Source organism: Pan paniscus, chromosome 9 (assembly GCF_029289425.2).
Source record: "Pan paniscus chromosome 9, NHGRI_mPanPan1-v2.0_pri, whole genome shotgun sequence".
NCBI lineage: Eukaryota > Metazoa > Chordata > Mammalia > Primates > Hominidae > Pan > Pan paniscus.
The window spans coordinates 64031851-64057903 of record NC_073258.2 but is presented as its reverse complement, the minus strand read 5'-3'; the positions used below and the strand labels follow the sequence as shown (position 1 = coordinate 64057903).

General features: G+C 47.6%; 2 protein-coding genes and 1 non-coding gene across 5 annotated transcripts; all 3 read left to right on the top strand.

The window, feature by feature from the left end:
* Window positions 1-49: 49 nt before the first annotated feature.
* TEX54 (testis expressed 54) lies at window positions 50-496 on the top strand. Its single transcript, XM_055094428.1, has one exon. The coding sequence runs from the start codon at window positions 50-52 to the stop codon at window positions 494-496; it is 447 nt and encodes a 148-aa protein (XP_054950403.1).
* A 286-nt stretch (window positions 497-782) lies between these two features.
* On the top strand, window positions 783-25940 carry STX5 (syntaxin 5). 3 transcript variants are annotated; one of them, XM_003828502.3, is made up of 11 exons: window positions 783-917; window positions 1610-1853; window positions 5232-5302; window positions 5465-5520; window positions 5638-5708; window positions 7317-7433; window positions 7517-7573; window positions 7739-7820; window positions 8290-8396; window positions 8568-8689; window positions 25209-25940. In XM_003828502.3, exons 2-11 carry the CDS (start codon window positions 1629-1631, stop codon window positions 25366-25368), a joined length of 1068 nt encoding a protein of 355 aa, XP_003828550.1. In that variant the 5' UTR covers window positions 783-917; window positions 1610-1628; the 3' UTR covers window positions 25369-25940. The 3 variants fall into 3 exon arrangements, with proteins under 3 accessions (XP_003828550.1, XP_034788701.1, XP_063464598.1); XM_034932810.2 differs by having other exon boundaries at window positions 25171-25940; XM_063608528.1 differs by having other exon boundaries at window positions 809-917; window positions 1762-1853.
* On the top strand, window positions 16782-16883 carry LOC112441237 (U6 spliceosomal RNA). Its single transcript, XR_003029181.1, has one exon. It is a non-coding gene; the product is annotated as a U6 spliceosomal RNA (small nuclear RNA).
* Window positions 25941-26053: the final 113 nt, after the last annotated feature.

Here is a 26053-nt window from a genome sequence, read left to right as displayed (position 1 = left end):
GGGGTAGCTTGGGGTGGGGGCTGCCTGAGCTGGGGCGACGGGATATCTGATGTCACAAAAGCCGGGCCTGGAGGCAGGCAGGCTGGCGTGGGTGGCACGGAGTCCAGGGCCACGCGGGGCCATGGGCTGCTGCCAAGACAAGGACTTTGAGGTGTCTGATGAGCAGTCCAAGGAGGAAGAGTCTAAGGACGGCAGGGAAGATGAGACCACAGACACACAAAGAGGGCCCAGGGAGTGTGAGAGGGGGCTTCCCGAGGGTAGGGGTGAGCTCAGAGGCCTCGTCGTCCCCTCAGGCGCCGAAGGTATCGACTTGAACTCCCCGGACCATCCGAATCACAAGTCGAACGAAAGCCTTCTGATCACCGTGCTGTGGCGGCGACTATCCACGTTCGGTCGTCGGGGCTCCTCGCGGCCAAGCAAGAGGCAATCAGACCAGATTCGGAAGCAGGAGAGTCCGATCCGAGAAGGCAACCAGGAGGAGCCGGAGAAGGGATGACCCCAGACCTGCTCTCAGTCCGCCCCAACCTCCAGAGAATAAAATTTCTAACGTGTACCTGCACGACCACTCTGGGGGACTGGGCGCGGACACCACCGGGCAGCTGGTTCTTTAAGGCTCCTTCCCGGAGGCGGGCCCAGCCCCCTGAGCGCCTGCTGTAGTACTCTGGGGCGGGGTCACGGTGGCGCCTTAGCCAATGGGAGGGCGGGATCGCTCTGCGTTTGGGTGTGGGGCGTGTCTTTCGGGTCGCTGGGCTTGAAACGCGTGGGACCGCCCCCTCGTCACTGGGGGTGGGGTTACGTGTAGGTGACGTGGCCGCTTCCAGTCTTCGGTCGGGTTTCGGCGGCTTCAGTGCTCGGGGAGGAGGCAGTGACGGCCGGTGAGATTGGAAGTGGCGGCGGCGGCAGGCGGCAGAGGGGAGGTAAGATTCGCTTTAAGAGGGGATCTGGCCGCCGTGTCAGCTCTGGGGCAGTGGTTTCACGGGGGCGACGACTGGCGGGGGGGAAGGGAATCAGGGGCGAGCGGGCAAGTCCTGCCGGCCCGGCTCCGGGTGAGCGAATTCCTTGCCGTCCAATCAGAAAAGCCTCTGTTGAGAGAGACGTCGGCCTTAGCTAATGAGTGGTTGAAGTCTTCCAGAAGGCGGACCTTGGGCGGGGGGTGGGACTTCCTGTTTCAAATAAACACCCAGAGGTTTTCCCCCTCCGCCCACCGAAGTGTGTCAGTCTTTGGAGGTCCGTCACTGGCCCTCCCTGAGGGGCCGAAGGAAACCGCGGAAACGAAAGGGCTGGGTTAGGGCCCGGGGCAGTTACACGGGCCGGGCCGGAGTCTCAGGACCACGGGGTTGGCTCTGGCCCTGTCTCTGCTTCAGGGTCCCCGGCCCGCGCTCTGGCCGCCAGAGCCAAGTTGGAAGAAGAGTCTGAAGCGGGTTCGACTTGGGACAGGGGAAAAGCGGGGCCCTTTCCGCTGCTGGTCCGCCCCAGGATTTGCGAGCGTCCTGGGCGCGAAAGTCCATGAGAAGTGCAGAAGGGGCTCGAGGATTTGTTGATTGGGGTGGGGCGGGGGAGTTTGGGGAAAGAAGTTGCCTGGGGAATGACACTCTCCCCTCCACAACAGTCCGAGGTTATGCGTCTCAATGATCCCGCGGAAACGCTACGGGTCTAAGAACACGGATCAGGGTGTCTACCTGGGTCTCTCAAAGACACAGGTCCTGTCCCCTGCAACTGCTGGCAGTAGCAGCAGCGACATCGCCCCTCTGCCCCCCCCAGTGACCCTCGTCCCTCCCCCTCCCGACACCATGTCCTGCCGGGATCGGACCCAGGAGTTTCTGTCTGCCTGCAAGTCGCTGCAGACCCGTCAGGTAAGGACCTGGAGTGGAAAAGGCGAGGAGTGAGCCTTACTCAAGTCTAGGAAGGACTGTGCTCCACCACTGTTAACCGAAGTAATTTTGGGGGGTACCTGATGGAACTGATAGGCTTGGATGGGGCCTGTAGGGTCTGCTATAAGCAACAGAGAAGAGGTCGGCTGGCTAACTAGGGGCAAGGACTTAGACTTTTTTTTGTGAGGAATCCTTTGGAGGGCAGGATTGCTATTCTGGAGGGAGTACTTCAGAGAGTACTTGGCTGCAATATAATTGGTGTGAATAAGGAACAAGTTCTAGGAAGAGCCTTTAGCTGAGAAACATGCACCTTGAATTTTCCAATATACTTCTACCATAAGTTTGCTCTGTAACCATGAGAAAATTAGTTAATCTAGTTACATATTAGTTTTTATCTCTGTAAGATTAAGGACATTTTCTAGATAAGTAATTTGTTGTTTTTGTTTTGTTTTGAGATCTGTTTTTCAACTCTGTCAACAGGCTGGAGTGTAGTGGTGTGATGATAGCTCACTTGCAGTCTTGAACTCCTAGACTCAAGGGATCCTCTTTCCTCAGCCTCCTGAGCAGCTGGGACTACATGGATGCACCACTCAGCTAATTTTAAAATTTTTTCGTACAGGCAGTGTCTCACTATGTTGCCCAGGTTGGTCTGGACACCACACCTGGCCCTAGATCAGTAATTTGTATCAAAATCACTTAGGGTTGGATGTGGTGGCTCATACCTGTAATTCCAGCACTTTGGGAGGCCTAGGCCAGAGGATCACTTGAGGCCAGGAGTTAGAGACCAGCAGGAGCAACAAAGCAAGACCCTGTTTCTACAGGAAAAAAAAAAAAAAAGCTGGACGTGGTGGCATGTGCCTGTAGTCCCAGCTACTTAGAAGGCTGAGCGAGGCCCAGTCTCTTCCTCTGTTTTTTTTTTTTTTTTTTTTTTTGAGAAGGAATTTTGCCTTGTCGCCCAGACTGGGGTGCAATGGTGCAATCTCGGCTCACTGCAACCTCCTGTTCCTGGGTTCAAGCGATTCTCCTGCCTTAGCCTCTCGAGTAGCTGGGATTACAGGTGCCCGTCACCACGCCCGGCTAATTTTTGTATTTTTTTTTTAGTAGAGATGGGGTTTCACCATGTCAGGCTGGCCTTGAACTCCTGACCTGAGGTGATCTGCCCTCCTCAGCCTCCCAAAGTGCTGGGATTACAGGTATGAGTCACCACACCTGGCCTCTCTCTCTCCTTTTTTGGAAACAGGGTCTCACTCTGTCACCAAGGCTGGAGTACAATGGTTCTATCTCATCTCACTGCAACATCTGCCCTCCTGGGCTCAAGCAACCCTCCTGCCTCAGGCTCCTCAGTAGCTGGGATTATAGGCATGTGCCACCACATCTGGCTAATTTCTGTTTTGTTAGTAGAGATGGGGTTTTACCATGTTGCCCAGGCTGGTCTCGAACTTCTGGGCTCAAGTGATCCGTCTGCTTTACCTTCTCAAAGTGCTGGGATTACAGGTGTCAGCCACTGCACTCAGCTCCTCTTAAAAAAAATTTGGGAGTGCTATTTATTTATTTATTTATTTATTTATTTATTTTTGAGATGGGAATTTCGCTCTTGTTGCCCAGGCTGTAGTGCAGTGGCACGATCTTAGCTCACTGCAACCTCTGCCTCCCGGGTTCCAGTGATTCTCCTGCCTCAGCCTCCCAAGTAGCTGGGATTACAGACATGCGCCACCACGCCTGGCTAATTTTGTATTTTGAGTGGAGACGGGGCTTCTCCATATTGGTCAGGCTGGTCTCAAACTCCCGACCTCAGGTGATCTGCCCACCTCAGCCTTCCAAAGTGCTGGGATTGCAAGCGTGAGCCACCGTACCCAGCCGGGAGTGTTTTTTTCAACAATCCCAGTGGGACCCGAGTAAGCAGTTTGTGTTTGTTTGTTTGTTTGTTTGTTTTTGAGACAGAGTCTCTCTTTGTTGCCAGGCTGGAGTGCAGTGACGTGATCTGGGTTCACTGCAGCCTCCACCTCTGGGTTTAAGTGATTCTCCTGCCTCAGCCTCCCAAGTAGCTGGGAATACAGGCGGTGCCAGGACACCCGGCTAATTTTTGTATTTTTAGTAGAGACGGGGTTTCACCGTGTTCACCAGGATGGTCTCTGTCTCTTGACCTCGTGATCTGCTTGCCTCGGCCTCCCAAAATGCTGGGATTACAGGTGTGAGCCACTGCACCTGGCCAAGTAACTGTATTTATTTATTTATTTATTTATTTATTTATTTATTTATTTATTTTGAGACGGAGTCTCACTCTGTCACCCAGGCTGGAGCGCAGTGGTGGGATCTTGGCTCACGGCAGCCTCCACCTCCCAGGTTCAAGTGATTCTCCGGCCTCAGCCTGCTGAGTAGCTGGGACTACAGATGCATGCCACCACACCTGGCTAAATTTTTGTATTTTTAGTAGAGATGGGGTTTCACCATGTTAGCCAGGTTGGTCTCAATCTCTTGACCTCGTGATCCGCCTGTCTCAGCTTTCCAAAGTGCTGGGATTACAGGCGTGAGCCACTGCACCTGGCCGAGTAACTGTATTTTTAAATATTTTTACTGATGGCTGGGCATGCTGGCTGACACCTGTAATCCCAGCACTTTGGGAGGCTGAGGTGGGAGGATCGCGTGAGCCTAGGAGTTCAAGACCAGCCTGGGCAATATAGCAAGACCCTATCTCTACAAAAAGTTAAAAATTAGCTAGGTGTGTTGGTGTGCCCTGTAGTCCCAGCTACTTGGGAGGCTGAAGTCGGAGGATCACTTGAGCCCAGGATGTCGAGGCCGCAGTAAGTTATGATCATGCTACTATATTCCAACCTGGGAGACAGAGTGAGACCCTGTCTCAAAAACAGAAAAGTTATAAAGAAGTGTTTTTCAGCTCATGGTAAAGCTGCTCTTCTATATGATCTCCAAGAGCTTTGCAATCATCCTTATTGATTTCCTGATTTGAGGAATAGAATGGCAATACTAGATACCATTTATTTAGTGCTTACTATGTACCAGGTAGTTGACTGAAGTACTTTTCAGCCTTTTTGTTATTTAACTTTAGCAGCAATAGGAGATGTGTGGATTGTCTTCATTTTATAGAAGAGAAAGTAGAGATTTAGAATGTTTTAAGTAACTCGCCCCAAATCCACCAGCTAGTAGTAAGTGGTGAGTCAAGATTTGAACTCAGGTCTACCTGCTCTTCAAATCTGGACTCTAAACGACTACCACTCATAAATCTAGATCATCTGATGGATGCCACCAGTACTAGAGATAGGTTAGTGGACACCTCAGGAAGAGTGAAAACTAGAACTGGGGAAGGGAGAACTAAAGTTGTCACCTCCTGCCATTGCTTTTCAGAATGGAATCCAGACAAATAAGCCAGCTTTGCGTGCTGTCCGACAACGCAGTGAATTCACCCTCATGGCCAAGTGAGTTGAGAGAAGCTTTCTGGTGGGGTGATACAATGTCTGAAGAAAAGTAGACTTGCGATCAGTGGCCTTGGCTGTGAAGTCTGGGATTGGTTATGCTGGAGCTTATGTGGGAAAAGGCCTCCTGCCCTTTCCCACAGTCTCACTAGTGGTCATTTGCAGGCACATTGGGAAAGACCTTAGCAACACATTTGCCAAGCTGGAGAAGCTGACAATCTGTGAGTGTTCTTGGGGTCTTTCAGAAGTGGGGCAGTAAATCAAAGAGGGTTGAGGACTATATTCCCTGAGCTTTGTCCTTGACCTCACCCATTGTGGCTTCTTGTTTGTCTCTGTAGTGGCAAAGCGCAAGTCCCTCTTTGATGATAAAGCAGTGGAAATTGAAGAGCTAACGTATATCATCAAACAGGTGAGCTAGTAGCCATCAGGAGAGCCCAGCATTCCAATCAGATCACTTCTGTCTTCCTGTCATTTTCCATTGCCATGGGGACCCAGAGCAAGTTTCTTTTTTTAGAGAGGGGGGTCTCACTGTGTTGACCAGTCTGGAGTGTAGTGGTGTGACCTAGCTCACTGCAGCCCTTAACTCCTGGCCTCAAGCTATCCTCCAGCCTGAGCCTCCTGAGTGGTAGAGACTACAGGGACATGCCCTCATTCCTGGATTATTTTTTTAATTTTTATTTTCTTTGAGGCAGAGTTTTGCTCTTTCACCCAGGCCGGAGTGCAGTGGTGCGATCTTGGCTCACTGCAACCTCCACCTCCCAGGTGCAAGCGATTCTCCTGCCTCAGCCTCCCCAGTAGCTGGGACTGTAGGCACGCGCCACCAATGACTGGCTAATTGTTTTATCTTTAGTAGAGACAGGGTATGCCAGGCTGGTCTCGAACTCCTGACCTCGAGCCGCCCACCTTGGCCTCCCAAAGTGCTGGGATTACAGGTGTGAGCCACTGCACTCGACTGTAATAATAACTTTTATTTTATTTATTTATTTATTATTATTTTTTGAGACAGAGTTTCACTCTTGTTGCTCAGGCTGGAGCACAGTGGTGCGATCTCAGCTCACTGCAACCTCTGTCTCCTGGGTTCAAGTGACTCCCCTGCCTCAGCCTCCCGAATAGCTGGGATTACAGGCACGTGCCACCGCGCCCGGCTAATTTTGTATTTTTAGTAGACACAGGGTTTCTCCACATTGGTCAGGCTGGTCTCAAACTCCTGACCTCAGGTGATCCGCCCACCTCAGCCTCCCAAAGTGATGGGATTACAGGCGTGAGCCACCGCGCCAGGCCAATAATAACTTTTTTTTTTTTTAAGACGGAGTCTCACTCTGTCACCAGGCTGGAGTGCAGTGGCGCGATCTAGGCTCACTGCAACCTCCACCTCCCAGGTTCAAAACGATTCTTTTGCCTCAGCATCCCAAGTAGCTGGGATTATAGGCGCGCGCCACCACACCCAGCTAATTTTTTGTATTTTTAGTAGAGATGGCATTTCACCATGTTGGCCAGGATGGTCTCAATCTCTTGACCTCATGATCTGCCTGCCTTGGCCTCTCAAAGTGGTGGGTTTACAGACATTAGCCATTGAGGAATTGTGTGTATGAAAATAGTTCTGTTGATGCCTCTCGAAACTACAGTGCCTTTGACTCTTCCCTTTTCCTGAGTGCTGTCCGGGGGCTTTGTTGGTCATGCCCTAGACCCAAGATTTTGGCCTTTGAAAGGGTTCTGTGGCCAAGAGCATGGCCTCACAGAATGGAGCAGGGCAGTAGGCTGGAGGAGTAAACAAGTTATTTACAAATGGATGAAGGCCTATTTTGCCTCTTTCTAGCTCTTCTCTGCAGGGACTGAGCCAGAGCAAACACTAGACCTTGGAAAATCCTAGCAGGCCCATCTGGTCTGACTGTCTGAGATACTCTCACTCTGGCTAGTAACTTCCACCTTGTCCTTCCTACCAGAGATGGCCATCGTGAGAGATGCTGACTGAGGACTCCTTGGCTAATACTTTTTTTTCCTTGGACTCTTTTACCAGGACATCAATAGCCTCAACAAACAAATTGCTCAGCTCCAGGATTTTGTGAGGGCCAAGGGCAGCCAGAGTGGCCGGCACCTGCAGACCCACTCCAACACCATTGTGGTCTCCTTGCAGGTGGGATCTGGGGAGGAAGGGAGGGAGGCAAAGGGGAGGAATGTGGAGCCTTCTTTGGTTGACCCTCTCTCCTTTTCTTCTAGTCGAAACTGGCTTCTATGTCCAATGACTTCAAATCGGTTTTAGAAGTGAGGACAGAGGTGAGAACAATCTGCGTAGGAGGGGTAGGAATATGGGGGTAAAGATCCAAGAGGGAAATGAAGAAGGGACAAGTTCTACAGGGTCATGGGGCCAATGGTGGGAGTCTCTTTAACATGCCTGCTTTCTAGTGGCTTCAGGTCCTTTGCGTTTTTCCCCAACCCTAGAACCTGAAGCAGCAGAGGAGCCGGAGAGAGCAGTTCTCCCGGGCACCTGTGTCAGCCCTGCCCCTTGCCCCTAACCACCTGGGTAAGTCACAGGTAAAACGGGGAGTCCTGGGAGGTAAGGTTACTTACTCTGGTTGTGATGGCATCCTCTAAAGGCACGGGTTGGGTAGGAGAGTGGAGGGTCAAGGAATTTTCTAGGCTTTATCTCTCAGAGGCCAAACCAGATGGTTGAGATTCGTGATCCACATTTAGACTCCCACATTCTCACTGTTGGGGTGAATTCAGTTATATTCAGAATAATGATAATTTCTATTTTTTTTCGTACACTTTATTCACATTCTCTCATTTAATTTTCACAACCACCCTTTGAGAAAGCAACTATTATTATCCCCCATTTTACAGGTGAGGAAACTGAGGCTCAGAGAGGTTAAATGACCTGTCCAGGGTCACAAGGCTAGTAAGTGCCAGAGCTGGGATTCAAACCCAGAGCATGCGGGCTTTGAACCTGCTTTTAACTGTTAAGGTGTGCCACATCCTGTTTTCTCCCCCAGGCGGTGGTGCTGTGGTTTTGGGGGCAGAGTCCCATGCCTCCAAGGATGTCGCCATCGACATGATGGACTCTCGGACCAGCCAGCAGCTGCAGCTCATTGATGAGCAGGTACCCAGGCTCTGAACTAGGTAGAATCAGCTTCTCCATTATCCTCTGTGGTTCCCAAGAGAGTGTTTGGAGTGTGCCATGGGCAGAATGGCAAGCTGGGAGGGTTGTAAAAATGCAGGTCTGACCCTGAAGAAGCTGATGGTGCTCATGTGCTCTCTCCCTCTCCTGAAGGATTCCTACATCCAGAGTCGGGCAGACACCATGCAGAACATTGAGTCGACAATTGTTGAGCTGGGCTCCATCTTTCAGCAGTTGGCACACATGGTTAAGGAACAGGAGGAAACCATTCAGAGGTGAGATACACTCTCTCGCCCCAAACAGAGGAGCTTTCTCTTCCCCGTGGATTGGCATCTTAAAGTCCCCAGGGACTGCTTGATGGCTTTTGGAAGATAGAGTGAATTCTGCCCACCCATGGGACCCAGTTCACCTGCTTCCATCCACCCAACAAGTTTTTATTGAGCACCTGTTCATGTGAGGCACTGTTCCAGGTGCGGGAGATACAGTGGCAAGTAGAACAGTAAAGTCTGTCTGGAGCTGCTTTGTAGCATGTGTAAGTGTATGGAATTTGATAGGGCAGATGAGGACAGCTGTGGAAAAGAACTGACAAGGCTGGCACAGTGACTCACACCTGTAATCCCATAGGCAGCACTTTGGGAGGCCGAGCAATGCAGATCGCTTGAGTTCAGGAATTCAAGACCAGTTTGGGCAACAAAGCAAGACCCTGTCTCTACAAAAAAATACAAAAACTAGCTGGGCATGGTGGCATGGGCCTGTAGTCCCAGCTACTCAAGAGGCTGAGGTGGGAGGATGGCTTGAGCCTGGGAGGCAGAGGTTGCAGTGAGCCAAGATTGTGCCACTGCACTCCAGCCTGGGTGACAGAGCCAGATTCTGTGTCAAAAAAATAAAAATAAAAAATTGACCAACAAAATTTCAGGGAGTAATAAAGGCTGTATACAGAGTTAAAATAGGATGATGTGTTAAGAAAGTAATGGATGGGTACGGTGGCTTACACCTGTAATTCCAGCACTTTGGGAGGCCCACACAGTCAGTTGAACTCAGGAGTTCAAGACCAGCCTGGGCAACATGGTGAAACCCCATCTCTACAAAAATAAAAAAATTAGCTGGACATGGTTGCGTGTGCCTGTGGTTCCAGCTACTCGGGAGGCTGAGGCGGGAGGATGACTTAAGCATGGGAGGTTGAGGCTGCAGTGAGCCATGATGGAACCACTGCGCTCCAGTCTGAGTGACAGAGCAAGACCCCATCTCAAAAAAAAATAAGAAACTGACTAAGTAGGTATATCAGATTGTGTGGTAGGGAATGCTGCTCTGAAGACATGACATTTAAGCAGAGACTTGAATGACAAGAGGGATCCAGCCAGGCAAAGAACAGAGAGTGTTCTAGGCCGAGGAGACAGCTAGAGCAAAGCCTTGTGATGGGACAGTCTCACCATAGCAAGAATCAAGAAGGCCTGCGTGGCTAGAAAGTAATGAACAGGGATAGAGAAGTACAGGGTGTACTGGAGGGATGTAGGCAGAGGCCCAACAATGGGCTGGCCTCTCTGTTCCTCTGGTGCCTCCTGCTACTACAAGAGGTTTTATCTGCTCCTCCTCTGTGGTGCTTAGCATTCAGTCAGTCAGTTATGGGAATATAGCGGTGGACAAAAGAGACAAAATCCTTGCCCTTGTGGAACGTGTATCCTAATAGGGAGATAGATGTGAAAAAGTCATAATAAATAGTATGTTAAAAAAAAAAAAAGTCATAAATGCCAAAAAAAAAAAAAAGATAGTCAACACAGGATAAACTAATCAGGAGTGCCAGGTTTGGAGGGAGGTAGGCCCTATTAAGAAGGTGGCATCACACTTGGGAGAGGGTGAGGAAATTAGCTACATAGACCCTGGTAAAGGCCCGCAGGTGACAATATGTCTGATGAGTTAAAGGACAGCAGAGACTACTGCAGCGGGGATCAATGAGGAAGAGAGTTGTACAAGGTGTGGTCAGAGGGGAACTGTGAGACCTCTTGGGACCATTGGTAGGCTTTAGCTTTTACTCTGAGTGACATAGGGAGCCATTGCAGGGGTTAGTTTTTCTGTGTTTGAGACACAGCCTTGCTGTGTCGCCCAGGCTGGAGTGCAGTGGCATGATCTTGGCTCACTGCAACCTCCACCTCCTAGGTTCAAGTGATTCTCATGCCTCAGTCTCCCAAGTACCTGGGACCACAGGTGTGCACCGCCATGCCCGGCTACTTTTTGTATTTTTAGTAGAGACAGAGTTTTGCCACATTGGTCAGGCTGGTCTTGGACTCCTGGCCTCAAGTAACCTGTCCACGTTGGCCTCCCAAAGTGCCGGGATTACAGGTGTGAGCCATCACAACTGGCCAAATACATTTAACTTTATTTATTTATGCATGTATTTATTTATTTATTTTTATTTTTGAGATGGAGTCTCACTCTGTCGCTAGGCTGGAGTGCAGTGGCAGAATCTTGGCCCACTGCAACCTCTGCCTCCTAGGTCCAAGTGATTCTCCTGGCTTAGCCTCCTGAGTAGCTGGGACTGCAAGTGCGCGAGACCACGCCCAGCTAATTTTTGTATTTTTAGTGGAGACAGGGTTTCACCATGTTGGCCAGGATGGTCTTAATCTCTTGACGTCATGATCCGCCCACTTCAGCTTCCCAAAGTGCTGGGATTACAGGCATGAGCCACCATGCCCGGTGTTAATTTTATTTTTATTTATTTATTTACTTTTGAGGTGGAGTTTCACTGTTGTCCAGGCTGGAGTGCAATGGCACCTCTCGCCTCACTGCACCCTCCTGGTTCAAGCAATTCTCCTGCCTCAGCCTCCCGAGTAGCTGGGATTACATGCACCCACACCACTCCCAGCTAATTTTTGTATTTTTAGCAGAGATGGGGTTTCAGCATGTTGGCCAGGCTGGTCTCGACCTCCTGACCTCAGGCAATCCGCCCACTTCGGCCTCCCAAAGTGCTGGGATTACAGATGTGAGCCACTGCACCTGGCCACATTTAACTTTAAAACAAAAAGTATAATAGTGTATACTCTGGGATTTGTAAAGTACATAGATGCAACAAATTTAACTGTAGAATAAAGGATGAAGCAAGAGGGTTTCAAGATTTTGACAGGTTTTTTTTTTTTTGAGATGGAGTTTCGCTCTGTTGCCAGTCTAGAGTACAGTGGCTCAATCTCAGGTCACTGCAGCCTCCACCTTCCAGGTTCAAGTAATTCTCCTGCCTGAGCCTCCCGAGTAGCTGGGATTATAGGCGCCCACCACCATGCCCAGGTAATTTTTGTATTTTTAGTAGAGACAGGGTTTCACCATGTTGGCCAGGATGGTCTCGATCTCTTGACCTTGTGATCTGCCTGCCTCGGCCTCCCAGAGTGCTAGGATTACAGGTGTGAGCCACCGCACCTGGCCTATTTTGACAGTTTTTATGAAGTAGGCTGTGAAAAGTTAATAAGGTATATTGTAATCCCTAGAGCAACCATTGAAATAAAACAGAAACTCAACAATGACATATAGCAAGAAGAGCAGCAACCAAATTGAAATGGAAATAGAATTTTAATCAAAATTTCAATTAATTCAAAAGAAGGACAAGAGAGGATAAACAGAGGAACAAAATAGAGAAAAATAGAAAATAGTGCCGGGTGCGGTGGCTCACGCCTGTAATCCCAACACTTTGGGAGGCCGAGGCAGGCGGATCATGAGGTCAGGAGATCGAGACCATCCTGGCTAACATGGTGAAACCCCGTCTCTACTGAAAATAGACAAAAAATTAGCCGGGCGTGGTAGCGGGTACCTGCGCAGCTGCTTGGGAGGCTGAGGCAGAAGAATGGTGTGAACCCAGGAGGCGGAGCAGTGAGCTGAGATCGCGCCACTGCCCTCCAGCCTGGGCAACAGAGCGAGACTCCATCTCAAAAAAAAAAAAAAGAAAATAGTAAAATGGCAGCCCTAAATCCAACCTTATTAAAAATTGCTGCTGGCCTCAAGTGATCTCCCCACCTTGGCCTCCAAAAGTGCTGGGATTACATATGTGAGCCACCACACCTGGCCAGATTCTGCCCTTTTTTTTTTTTTTTGAGACAGAGTCTCGTCATGTTACCAGGCTGGAGTGCAGTCGTGTGATCTCGGCTCACTGCAAGCTCCACCTCACAGGTTCACGCCATTCTCCTGCCTCAGCCTCCCGAGTAGCTGGTACTACAGGCTCCCGCCACCACGCCTGGCTAATTTTTTTTGTATTTTTAGTAGAGACAGGGTTTCACCATGTTAGCCAGGATGGTCTCGATCTCCTGACCTTGTGATCCGCCCGCCTCGGCCTCCCAAAGTTCTGGGATTACAGGCATGAGCCACCGCACCCGGCCGATTCTGCCCATATTTTAATCTCCGTCCCAGACCTGTCTCCTAAACTCCATATATCCATATTCCTGTTCAACAACTCCACTTACTGGCCTGGGAGTGGTGGCTCATGCCTGTATTCCTAACACTTTGGGAGGTTGAGGCAGGTGGATCATTTGAGGTTCAGGAGTTTGAGACCTGCTTGACCAAAATGGTGAAACCGCATCTCAACTAAAAATACAAAAAAAAAAAAAAAAATAGCTGGGCATGGTGACACATGCCTGTAATCCCAACTACTCAGGAGCCAGAGGTGGGAGAATCACTTTAACCTTAGAGGCGGAGGTTGCAGTGAGCCGAGATTGTACCATTGTATTCCAGCCTGGGCAGCAAGAGCAAAACTCTGAAAAAACAAAAACAAAAACACAAGCTGGGCGTGGTGATGCACATCTTGGTCCCAGCTACTGTTCCCAGTAGCTGAAGTCTGAGGCAGGAGGATCTCCTGAGCCCTGGGGGCAGAGGTTGCAGTGAGCAGAGATTGGGCCACTGCACTCCAGCCTGGGTGACAGCAACACCCTGTCTCAAAAAAAAAAAAAAGTATTAAAAAGTTAAATGTATTTTAAAGAAATTAAGAGGAAGACTTGGTAATAGTACTCACATATTTACCATCTTCAGTGTTCTTCATTCCTCCTTGAATAGATCTAAGTTTTCCACTGGTATCTCTTCCCTTTATCCTGAAGAAGCACTTCCTTTGGTTTTTTTTTTGTAGTGGAGATCTGCTGACAACAATTTTTTTCAGTTTTCTTTCATCTGAAAACTGAAATCTTTTTCACTAACTAAATCAAAACTAAACTTTTTTCACCTTCTTTTTTTTTTTCAGACAGAGTCTCACTCTGTTGCCCAGGCTGGAGTACAGTGGCGCGATCTCGGCTTACTGCAAGCTCTGTCTCCTGGGTTCACACCATTCTCCTGCCTCAGCCTCCTGAGTAGCTGGGACTACAGGCGCCCACCACCATGCCCGGCTAATTTTTTTTGTATTTTTAGTAGAGACGGGGTTTCACCGTGTTAGCCAGGATGGTCTCGATCTCCTGACCTCGTGATCCGCCTGCCTCGGCCTCCCAAAGTGCTGGGATTACAGGCACGAGCCACCGCACCCGGCCTCACCTTCATTTTTGAAGGATGTTTTCTCTGGATATAGAATTCTGGATATACAGTTGTTTTTTCTTTTTTTTAACTTTTTATTTATTTTTTCCTGAGACAGGGTCTCACTCTCTTGCCCATGCTGGAGTGCAGTGGCACGATCATGGCTCACTGCAGCCTTGACCTCCCACCTCAGCCTCCTGAGTAGCTGGAGCTACAGGCATACACCACCACACCAGGCTGATTTTTTTTCTTTTCTTTTTTTTTTGGTAGAGACAGGGATCTCACATGTTGCCCAGGCAGGTCTCAAACTCCTGGGCTCAAGAAATCTTCCCACCTTGACCTCCCAATGTGCCTGGCTCATACAGATTTATTCTTTTTTTTTTTTTTTTTTTTTTTTTTTTCTGAGACAGAGTTTTGCTCTTGTTGCCCAGACTGGAGTGCAGTGGTGCGATCTCGGCTCATTGCAGTCTCCACTTCCTGGATTCAAGTGATTCTTGTGCCTCAGCTTACCGAGTAGCTGGGATTACAGGCAACCACTAGCATACCCAGCTAATTTTTTTTTTGTATTTTTAGTAGAAATGGGGTTTCACTATGTTGGCCAGGCTGGTCTTGAACTCCTGACCTCAAGTGATCCTCCCACTTCCGCCTCCCAAAATGCTGGGATCACAGGCATGAGCCACAGCACCTGGCCCTATCATGTCTTTTTTTTTTTTTTTTTTTGAGATGGAGTTTCACTCTTGTCACCCAGGCCAGCATGCAGTGGTGCGATCTTGGCTCACTGCAACCTCTGCCTCCTGGATTCAAGTGATTCTCCTGCCTCAGCCTCCTGAGTAGCTGGGATTACAGGTGCCCGCCACCACGCCTGGCTAATTTTTTGTATTTTTAGGAGAGATGGGGTTTTGCCATGTTGGGCAGTCTGGTCTCGAACTACTGACCTCAGGTGATCCGCCCACCACGTGAGCCACCACACCCAGCCTCTGAGTTTCTTTTATGTGTAAATTTGTCTTTAAATTTAGGAAGTATTTGGCTACTATTACTTTAAACATTTTTCTGCCTCTTTCTGTCCTTACCATCTGGAAATATATACATATATATGTTTCCAGGTACATGTCTTATATAATAAGTTTATATTTATTTTATGTATATTTTCAGGTCAATCTGCTGTTAAGCCCATTTGGTGAATTTTTTTAGATAATTTTCAGTTTCAAATTTACACTTGGTTCTTTTTTAGAGATTATGTTTCTCTGCTGTGATTTACTACCTTCTTAGTGAGTACAAGCATATTTTCCCTCAGTTATAATAGCTGCCTTAAAATTTAATTCTCATCATCTGGATTATCCTAGGGATGGTGCCATTCATTGCCTTTTCTCTTCTGTATGGGTCACAGTTCCCTGTTTCATTGTATATCTACTAATTGAGGATTTTATCGTACATGTTATTGATATGAAGAGTCTGGATTATGTTATGTTTCTATAAAGAATGTTGACTTTTTTGTTTTCGCAGGCAGTTAACTTGGCTGAACTAAGATCATTGTTTTTTATATTTCCTCTGTGGTTTATGTAATTTATGGAATGACTGGTATAATAGGAGGTACCCAGGCATTACTGGAAGCAGAACCTCGAGGATTGAGAAATAGTCATTGGATTCAGCAATGTAGATATTGTTGGTGACTTTGAGTCAGATTCAATAGAGGGATGGAAGCAAAAGCTCGAATGCAGTGGCGTTTAAGAGAGAATGAGGCTAGCCATGGTGGCTCTTGCCTGTAATCCTAGCACTTTGGGAGGCTGAGGCAGGTGGATCACTTGAGGCCAGGAGTTCAAGACCAGCCTGGGAAACATGCTGAAACCCCGTCTCCACTAAAAATACAAAAAAATTAGCTGGGCATGGTGGCGTGTGCCTGTTATCCCCAGGAGGCTGAGGTTGCAGTGAGCCGAGATCCCGCCACTGCACTCCAGCCTGAGTGACAGAGCAAGACTCTGTCTCAAAACAGAAAAACAAACAAACAAGAATGAGAGAGAGCAATTAGAAAGAGTAGGAATAGATGAATAGACAGCTCTTTCTTTCTTTCTTTTTTTTGAGACAGAGTCTTGCTCTGTCGCCAGGCTGGAGTGTAGTGGCGCAATCTCGGCTCACTGCAACCTTCGCCTCCCAGGTTCAAGCGATTCTCTTTCCTTAGCCTCCCGAGTACAGGCACGTACCACCACACCCATACCCAGCTAATTCTTCTTCTTCTTTTTTTTTTTCAGTAAAGGCGGGTTTCACCATGTTAGCCAGGATGGAGAATGGACAGCTCTAAGAGTTTTGCTTCAAAATGGAGAAAGGAAATGGAGTAATAGCTGATAGGAGGAAGTTAATCCGAAGTTTTCTTTTTTCGTTTTTTTACTATGAAAATTTGGGGGTTAGGCAAAGTTAATCCTAGTGCTCTGGGAGTTCAAGGCAGGAGGATTGCTTGAGGCCAGAAGCTCGGGACCAGCCTAGGCAACATAGCAAGACCCTATCTCTCCAAGAAAATGAAAAATTAGCCTGGCATGGTGACATGCCTGTAGTCCTAGCTATTTAGGAGGCTCAGCGGAGAAGATCACTTGAGTCTAGGAGTAGGAGGTTACAATAAGCTATGATGGTGCCATTGTACTACAGCCTGGGCAATAGAGTGAGACCGTATCTCTAAAAAATTTTTTTAAATAAAAATTTTAAATTTACCAGTAAGTTGAAAGAACCATAATAAACACTAATATAGCTGCAACCTACATTCAACAGTTAACAGTTGGCCAGATTAGCTTTATCTTTATTTTTCTGAACCATTTCACAGTAGGTTGCCGATATCGTGACACTTAATCCTTAAATATTTTAACATGTGTCTCCTAAGAATACACAAATTCTCTTTAAAAACCACATCCAGTACTCACTTCAGCAGGACATATATTAAAATTTGAATAATACAGAGGTTAGCATGGCCTCTGCACATGGATGGCACAAATTTGTGAAGCTTTCTGTATTTTTTATTACCTGGGTGATGAGATAATATGTATACCAAGCCCCAAGACACGCAATTTATTTATAGAACCAACCTACACGTGTACCCCTGAAACTAGAATAAAATTTAAAAATTAAATAAAAAAATAAAAACCAGACTGGGCGCGGTGGCTCACACCTGTAATCCTAGCACTTCGGGAGGCCAAAGCGGGTGGATCACCTGAGGTCAGGAGTTTGAGACCAGCCTGGCCAACATGGAGAAACCCCATCTCTACTAAAAATACAAAAATTAGCTGGGCATAGTGGTGCATGCCTGTGGTCCCAGCTACTTGGGAGGCTGAGGCAGGAGCAGTGCTTGAACCTGGGAGGCAGAGGTTGCAGTGAGCCGAGATTGTGCCACTGCACTCCAGCCTGGGTGACAGAGCGAGAATCTGTCTCAAAAAATAAAAAAAAAAAACCACACCCAGTTATCCTATCTGTGAAAATTAGCGATTTCCTAATATTATGTATTATTCAGTGAGTGTCACTCACAACAGAGTGATACTCTGTCTCAAAAAATAAAAACCACACCCAGTTATGTCTGTGAAAATTAATGATTTCCTAATATTATGTATTATCCAGTGAGTGTTACGACAGAGCGATACTCTGTCCTAAAAAATAAAAAATAAATAAAATAAAAACCACACCCGGTTGGCTGGGCACGGTGGCTCATGCCTGTAATCCCAGTACTTTGGGAGGCCGAGGCGGGCGGATCACAAGCTCAAGAGATCAAGACCATCTTGGCCAACATGGTGAAACCCCATCTCTACTGAAAACAGAAAAATTAACTGGGCGTGGTGCTGCGTGCCTGTAGTCCCAGCTACTCGGGAGGCTGAGGCAGGAGAATCGCTTGAACCTGGGAGGTGTAGGTTTCAGTGAGCCGAGATCGTACCACTGCACTCCAGCCTGGCAAGAGAGCAAGACTCCATCTCAAAAAAAAAAAAAAGACACCCAGTTATCCTATCTGTTAGAATTAACTATTTCCTAATATGTGATATCCAGTGAGGGTTTACATTTTCCCAGTTGTCCCCAAACTGTTTAATAGCTTTTTAAAAATTAAATCAGAAAGCCAGGCATAGTGGCTCACACCTGTAATCCCAGCACTCTGGGAGGCCGAGGCAGGCGGATCACCTGAGGTCGAGAGCTGGAGACCAGCCTGACCAACATGGAGCAACCCCGTTTCTATAAAAACACAAAATTTGCTGAGCGTGGTGGCGCATGCAGGAAAATCACCTGAACCCGGGAGGCGGCGGTTGCGGTGAGCCAAGATTGCGCCATTACACTCCAGCCTGGGCAACGAGCGAAACTCCATCTCAAAAAAAAAAAAAAAAATTAGCTGAGCGTGGTGGCACCTGCCTGTAATCCCAACTATTTGGCATGCTGAGGCAGGAGAATCTCTTGAACCTGGGAGGCGGAAGTTGGGTGAGCCGAGATCACGCCGTTGCACTCCAGCCTGGGCAACAGAGTGAGACTCCATCTCAAAAAGAAAAGGAAGAGTCCCGGGTGCGGTGGCTCACACCTGTAATCCCAGCACTTTGGGAGGCAGAAGTGGGTGGATTACCTAAGGTCGGGAGTTCGAGACCAGGCTGATCAACATGGTGAAACCCATCTCTGCCAAAAATACAAAATTAGGGCGTGGTGGTGCATGCCTGTAATCCTAGCTACTTGGGAGGCTGAGGCACTAAAATCACTTGAACCCAGGAGGTGGAGGTTGCAATGAGCCAAGGTTGTGCCATTGCACTTCATCCTGAGCAACAAGAGCGAAACTCCATCTCAAGTAAATTAATTAAATTCTTCCTCTTTTCTGAGCATCGCTATAGGCTTTAATTATAGGTTTTAATGTATTGGTTGTCTTATTATTAGTTAGGGCAATGATTATTGTGAGTGCTCAAGTTGTTCCAAATATGTCTGGTGGGAGCCTAGAGGGTTTAAAAGGCTGAGAGAAAATAAAGGTATGTTAGCATGCCAATGGAAATGATGCAACAGGTAAATTTAAAAATGATAATATAGGAGAAAGATGGGAGAATTCTTGAAATGATATCCTTGAGAAGGTGAAAGGAAGTGGGCTCCAGGGCATAAATCAAGGCTTGGCTCTAAGAGGAGCTGGCGATAGGTGGGAAGACAGAGGCTATTGTAGCAATGCTCGGGGTGGAGCGGCATTTATCTTCAGACCACTTCAGTCTTCTCAGCTCATTAAGAAGAAAAGCCAGTAGAGGAGAGGAGGTGTAGGAGGTTTTAGGAATCCACTCCTGCCCACTTGATCTTATCCCTTTAGCAGGGTCCAACCCTGATTGATCTTTATTCCCCACGGTATCTAGCAGAGTGCTTTTACTCTACGTTGTTGATCATGTGAAACTGAGTGAACACCTACATTTGTATAAAGCCGGTTTCTGAACATCAATCCACTAAGCAGCCTCACACATTTAACTGGCCAAGGTAAAAGAAAACACTTGGAGATTCTGATTCGAGAGATGTGAATGGAGTGGGCTTTTCAGGGAGCTTCAGTTTTACAAATTCCATAGGGGGTTCTGATGAGCATCCAGGTTTGGGAACTACTGATTAAAAGAAAGTTTGTTTATTCAACTACTATATGTTGAGCACCAGCCATTTATAAGGTACCGTGAGTACAGCTGTCTTGATCCTAGAGTCAGGAGAATTGACTGATTTTTTTTGTTGTTGTTTGTTTGAGACAGTCTCACTCTGTCACCCAGGCTGCAGTGCAGTGGCATGATCTTGGCTCACTGCAACCCCTTCCTCCCAGGTTCAAGTGATTCTCCTGCCTCAGCCTCCCGAGTAGCTGGGATTACAGGCATGCACCACCATGCCTGGCTAATAATTGACTGATTTTTTTTTTTTTTTTTTGGGACGGAGTCTCACTCTGTCACCCAGGCTGGAGTGCAGTGGCAACCTCCGCCTCCTGGGTTCAAATGATTCTTCTGCCTCAGCCTCCCAAGTAGCTGGGACTACAGGCACGAGCCACCATGTCCGGCTAATTTTTGTATTTTTAGTAGAGATGGGGTGTCACCATATTGGCCAGGCTGGTCTTGAACTCCTAGACCTCGTGATCCGCCCACCTCGGCCTCCCAAAGTGCTGGGATTACAGGCATGAGCCACCACGCCCGGCCTAATTGATTTTCATCTATTTCAGCTGAGACCTAGGGAACCCCTTGCAGAATTATGCCATAAACACCATAGCTCCCTGAGCTATGTTGTATTTTGAATATTAGAATATTAAGTCTGGGCGTGGTGGCTCATGCCTGTAATCTCAGCTCTTTGGGAGGCGAGACAGGCAAATCACGAGGTCAGGAGATCGAGACCATCCTGGCTAACACGGTGAAACCCCATCTCTACTAAAAAAAATACAAAAAAATTAGCCAGGTGTGGTGACTGGCGCCTGTAGTCCCAGCTACTAGGGAGGCTGAGGCAGGAGAATGGCGTGAACCCAGGAGGCGGAGCTTGCAGTGAGCCCAGATCACGCCACACACCACTGCACTCCAACCTGGGCAACAGAGTGAGACACCATTTCCAAAAAAAAAGAATATTATAGAGTCAGTGAAACAGAATTACAAAAGATATGGAGGGCCAGGCGCAGTGGCTCATGCTTGTAATCCCAGCACTTTGGGAGGCCGAGGCGGGCGGACCACCTGAGGTCCAGAGTTTGAAACCAGCCTGACCAACATGGAGAAACCCCGTCTCTACTAAAAATACAAAATTAGCCAGGCATGGTGGCGCATGCCTGTAATCCCAGCTACTCTGGAGGCTGAGGCAGGAGAATGGTTTGAACCCGGGAGGCGGAGGTTGCTGTGAGCTGAGATCGCACCATTGCACTCCAGCCTGGGCAACAAGAGCAAAATTCCATCTCAAAAAAAAAAAAGGTATTTGAGTTCTTTCCTCAATCCATATACATCTAAAATAAAGTTATAGCATATAGGCAACTTTACATTCTAGTCTTCCTTGAAACAGTGTCATAAGTATTTTTCACTGTTAGCATGTGTTTGCTCATTGGTTTAGCAAACATTTGTTGCTGCTGTGAGCTAATCCTGCTGGGTCTGAAGATAAAAGGGTGAAAGACCATTCTGGTCCTCCTGGAGCTCACTAGTAGGAGAGACATAAGTTGACAGTGACAGCTCAGTATGATAGGGCAAGAAGAGAAGGGGATGAGGCTGGGTGTGGTGGCTCATCCCTGTAATCCTAGCACTTTGGGAGGCCGAGGCAGATTACTTGAGGCCAGTAGTTCAAGACAGCCTGTGCAACACAGAGACCCCGTGTCTATTAAAAAAAAAAAAAAAAGGGATGAGAGAACTCAGAGTAGGTACTGCTCCTAGATGGGGCCAAGGGGCCTTCCCAGAAGTGATACCAAGCTAAGACTTGAAGGGAATGCCAGCCCAAAAAGGGGAAAGGAGAAGCTGTTCCATGTGAGGAAAAAACAGCACAGAAATGAGAAAGCACTTGATAGATACAGGAGTGCAGAATTATTCAGCATGGCTGGGGGAGTGGTGAGAGGCAAGGCCAGGTCACAGATGACCTGTGTGTCACAGCAAGAAATTTGGTGTCAGGGAGAGAACATAAGAAGAAGCAAGTGGATTGATGCTGGGTGAGAATTAGGTTTGTTCTGGATGTGCTGAGTGCCTCAGACTTCATGGGACAGCTAAATGACAGAGTTTAGTAGGCATTTCATGTTCTGATGTTTGGAAGAGAAGGCAGTGCTAGAGGTAAGGACTTAGGACAGTGGCCTCTTGGTGAAACCCTGGGCATAGACCACCCAGAGACTGGGTAAAGTGAAAAAAAGGTCAGGACAGATCCCCCATGGAGTCAGGGGGTATGTAGAGAAGGGAAGAATCTGGCCAGACTGAGGAGGAAGGTTGAGGAAGATGAGAGAAGAAAGCAGAGAGAGAAATGTGTCCTTAGAACTTGGGGTAGAGGAATTTTAAGGAGTGGTTATTTCTCCTTGCTCCTGAGAAAGAAAGTTCGAGGTAAGGATGTGTTTGAGTCAGGAGGGGCTTGAATTAATTGGATCAGTGCCAGTATTTTCAGTGAAATGGCTCAGTAGTAATTTTACAGTATGTTGGAGCATAAAAGGGAAATAAGGAAGTAGAATTTATGGGCAACCATATACAAAATAAATTTATGAAAGGATGCAATCTTTAAAATAGGTGTAGACATTCATATGCTTCCTCCCTGCATGCCAGTGGATCTGGGTTTCAGCACTTGCTCTAGAAACCACTGATTAAGTCTGAAGTTTTTTGGGATGCAGATTCTTGGGCCCCAACCTAGAATTTCTGGTTGTGACACTTGAGAATTTTTATATTTGAGAATTCAACAGGTGATTCTTATTTTTCCTAAGGTGTGAAAACCACTGATCTAATGTTGCTCAGTCATTTTCCTTTTCACCTCATAAAATATTCAAACTACAGAAAAGTTGGGAGGATAGCACAATAAACACTCATATTCCTTTCACCTGTAGTCACTAACTTTTTTTGTTTTCATATTTGTTTTTTTCTTTTCTTTTGAGACAAGGTGACACTCTGTCACTCAGGCTATAGTGCAGTAGCGCAATAATGGCTCACTGCAGCCTCAAACTCCTGGGTACAAGTGATCCCCCCACCTCAGCCTCCCCAGTAGCTGGGATAACAGGTGCATGCCACCATGTCCAGCTAATTTTTTAATTTTTTTGTAGAGACAGAGTCTCCTATATTCCCCAGGCTGTTCTTGAACTCCTGAACTCAAGCAATCCAGCCACTTTGGCTTCCCAAAGTGCTGGGATTACAGGCATTGGCCAGATCTGGCCACCAATTGTTAACATTTTGTCACTTTTTTTCTTTTTTTCTTTTTTTCTTTTTTTTTGAGACAGAGTCTTGCTCTGTCACCCAGGTTGGAGTGAAGTGGTGCGAGATCTCAGCTCACTGCAATCTCCGCCTCCCGGGTTCAAGTGGTTCTCCTGCCTCAGCCTCCTGAGTAGCTGGGGTTACAGGTGCACGTCACCACATCCAGCTAATTTTTGTATTTTTAGTAGAGACAGGTTTTCACTATGTTGGTCAGGCGGGTCTCAAACCCCTGAACTTGTGATCCGCCCACCTCAGCCTCCCAGAGTGCTGGGATTATCGGCGTGAGCCACCACATTCAGCCTTTCCCCTCTTTCTTTTGCCGAATTATTTGAAAGTAGGTGCAAATTTCATGCTGTTTTATCCCTAGATACTACAGCATGCTAATAATAAGGCATTCTCCTGAACAGCCATAATGTCTTTTTTTTTTTTTTTTTTTTTTTTTTTTTTGAGACAGAGTCTTGCTCTGTTTCCCAGGCTGGAGTGCAATGGTGCAATCTCCACTCACTGCAAGCTCTGCCTCCCAGGTTCACACCATTCTCCTGCCTCAGCCTCCTGAGTAGCTGGGACTACAGGCGCCCGCCACCACGCCTGGCTAATTTTTTGTATTTTTAGTAGAGACGGGGTTTCACCGTGTTAGCCAGGATGGTCTCCATCTCCTGACCTCGTGATGCACCCACCTCGGCCTCCCAAAGTGCTGGGATTACAGGTGTGAGCCACCACGCCCTGCCCATAATGTCATTTTCAAGCTAAGAAAATTAACAGTTCTCCAACATGATCCAGTAATCAGCCCATGTTCAAGTTTCCCCATCTGATTTTTTTTTTTTTTTTGAGACGGAGTCTCGCTCTGTCACCCAGGCTGGAGTGCAGTGGCACGATCTCGGCTCACTGCAAGCTCCACCTCCTGGGTTCAAGCCATTCTCCTGCCTCAGCCTCCCGAATAGCCAGGACTACAGGTGCCCGCCACCGTGACCGGCTAATTTTTTGTATTTTTAGTAGAGACGGGGTTTCACCATGTTAGCCTGAATGGTCTCAATCTCCTGACTTCGTGATCGGCCTGCCTCGGCCTCCCAAAGTGCTGGGATTACAGGTGTGAGCCACCATGTCCGGCCCCCATTTGATATTTAAAACAAAAGTTTTTATCTTTTTTCTTTCAATTTAAGACCCAGGAAGATTCACATTTTGTATTTGATGTGTGTCTTCAGTGGGCCTTTTGTTTTATTTTTCATGACATCAACTTTTTTTGTTCAATGTTAAATTAAATCTAACACTGATTAAATTAGTGCTGCGATGATTGCATTAGTAGGCACTTGATGAGGTTATCCCTTTTATTGCTGATGTCAATTTAATCACTTGTTCAAGGTGCTGACTATCAGATTAAGCACACTCATCCCTTGGTATTGTGGGGCATTGGCTCCAAGAGCCCCAGAGGAAACCAAAATCCATGCATCCGCAAGTCCCATAAAATCTTGTCATATTTGCATGTAATCTACTCACATCCTCCGATATACTTATTTATTATTATTTTTTAGTACAGACAAGTGTCTTACCATGTTGTTCAAGCTGGTCTCCAACTCCTAGGCTCAAGTGATCCTCCTGCCTGGGCCTACCAAAGTGCTGGGATTACAGCCTGGCCAAAACTAGGGTCCATATACCTTTTTTTTTGGTGTTTGTTTGTTTTTTTTTTTTCCCCTGAGGCAGTCTTGCTATGTCACCCATGCTGGAGTGCAGTGGCACAATCTCACTGCAGCATCAAGCTCCTCAACCTCCTGGGTTCAAGCTATCCTCCCACCTCAGCCCCCCGAGTAGCTGGGACTGTAGGGTCACACCAGCACACCCAGCTAATTTTTGTATTTTTTGCAGAGATGGGGTTTTGCCATGTTGCCTAGGCTGGTCTCAAACTCGTGAGCTCAAGCCATCTGCCCACCTCAGCCTCCCAAAGTGCTGGGATTACTGGCCTGAGCCACCATGGTTGGCCATAGAGCTTTTTTTATCCCGACTTCCTGTCCATGTCATTATGTTTTCCTTTTTCACTCAGAACCATGATTTCCTGACTGCAATGGTCTGTGAACATTTTTCCCCTTACAATAAATATAATACATACTCACCAGATAAAAATGTAAATACTGATGAGGAAAAATTGTAACTAACATTTTCGGGGCTCTTGTGGGTTAGGGACTTTATACTAACTCATTGAAGACTGACAGTAGCCTGAGAGAAGGTAGGGTTTGGGTTATCCTCATTTTGCCGGTGAGGAAAATGAAGCTTGAAGTTAGACTAACTTAGAGTCTTAAGCTAATAAATGGCAGAGTTGGTTTTCAAACCAGAAATAACTTGTTTATAGTACCCTTCCAAAGCCTTTTCTATACACAAATATATATAAGAATGGGATCATATTGTGACCATCTTTCCATGTCAATAAATGGACTTCAACAGCATTCTTTTTAATCCAGTGTCCTTTTGTTTCCTCTTCTCCCGGCCTTGTCCCCAGGATCGACGAGAACGTGCTAGGAGCCCAGCTGGACGTTGAGGCCGCCCATTCAGAGATCCTCAAGTACTTCCAGTCAGTCACCTCCAACCGGTGGCTCATGGTCAAAATCTTCCTCATCCTCATTGTCTTCTTCATCATCTTTGTGGTCTTCCTTGCTTGAACCCTCTCTACTCTGAGGCACTCTGTTGGGGTTTGGGACCCTCCTGGGAAGGCAAGTGGCCAGTGCTGCCACTGAGCCTGTGCAGGGTACTTGGGAGAAAGGCCCTGTTTCCCTGGAACTGCTAAGAATGGCCACTGCCCCTGATCCCCCACTCCTTGCCTCTGGCCACCCTGTCCTCCCCCCACCACCCTCAGGCCTATGAAACACACAGGGTTCTAGATTTGAACTCTGCTGTGAAGTGACTGGAAGGGAGCAGAGGCCAGCTGGGGGCCAGTGGGGGAGGTTGTTTCCACTAGGAGATTTTTATAAACCCTCTCCAGCCTCTCCCAAAGGAAGCGTTGGCAGCAAAGGGAGATGATGCCCTTACCCACCTTCCTGTGAGTGAAGAGAGGAAGCAGCCCCAGGGACCAATTTTCCCAATTGACCTCTTTCTTCCTCTTTCACCATGTGAGGCAGGGAGCCCTGAGCCCTTCAGCTGCCTGCACAACCCCCGACATTGGCTGCTGGTGACTCAATCTGCCAAATGTGCTGCAGCCCGTTTTCTCCCAATTACAGCAAGACTGTCAGCCTCACTAGCCATGTCATCATTTCTGGGTGGGAGCGTCGAAGGGCCTAGGCAGCGAGTGGAGAGAGCCCACTGCCCAGTACCAGAACTGAAAGGGTTGGGCTAATGGCTCTGCCAGGT

Excerpts from the sequence above, each read along its gene's own strand:
- TEX54 (XM_055094428.1), top strand. The coding sequence starts at position 50 with ATGTCACAAAAGCCGGGCCTGGAGGCAGGCAGGCTGGCGTGGGTGGCA.
- STX5 (XM_003828502.3), top strand. The coding sequence starts at position 1,629 with ATGATCCCGCGGAAACGCTACGGGTCTAAGAACACGGATCAGGGTGTC. Across the intron at positions 1,854-5,231 it reads AGTCGCTGCAGACCCGTCAG|AATGGAATCCAGACAAATAA; the intron begins GTAAGGACCTGG and ends ATTGCTTTTCAG. Across the intron at positions 5,521-5,637 it reads GCTGGAGAAGCTGACAATCT|TGGCAAAGCGCAAGTCCCTC; the intron begins GTGAGTGTTCTT and ends TTGTCTCTGTAG.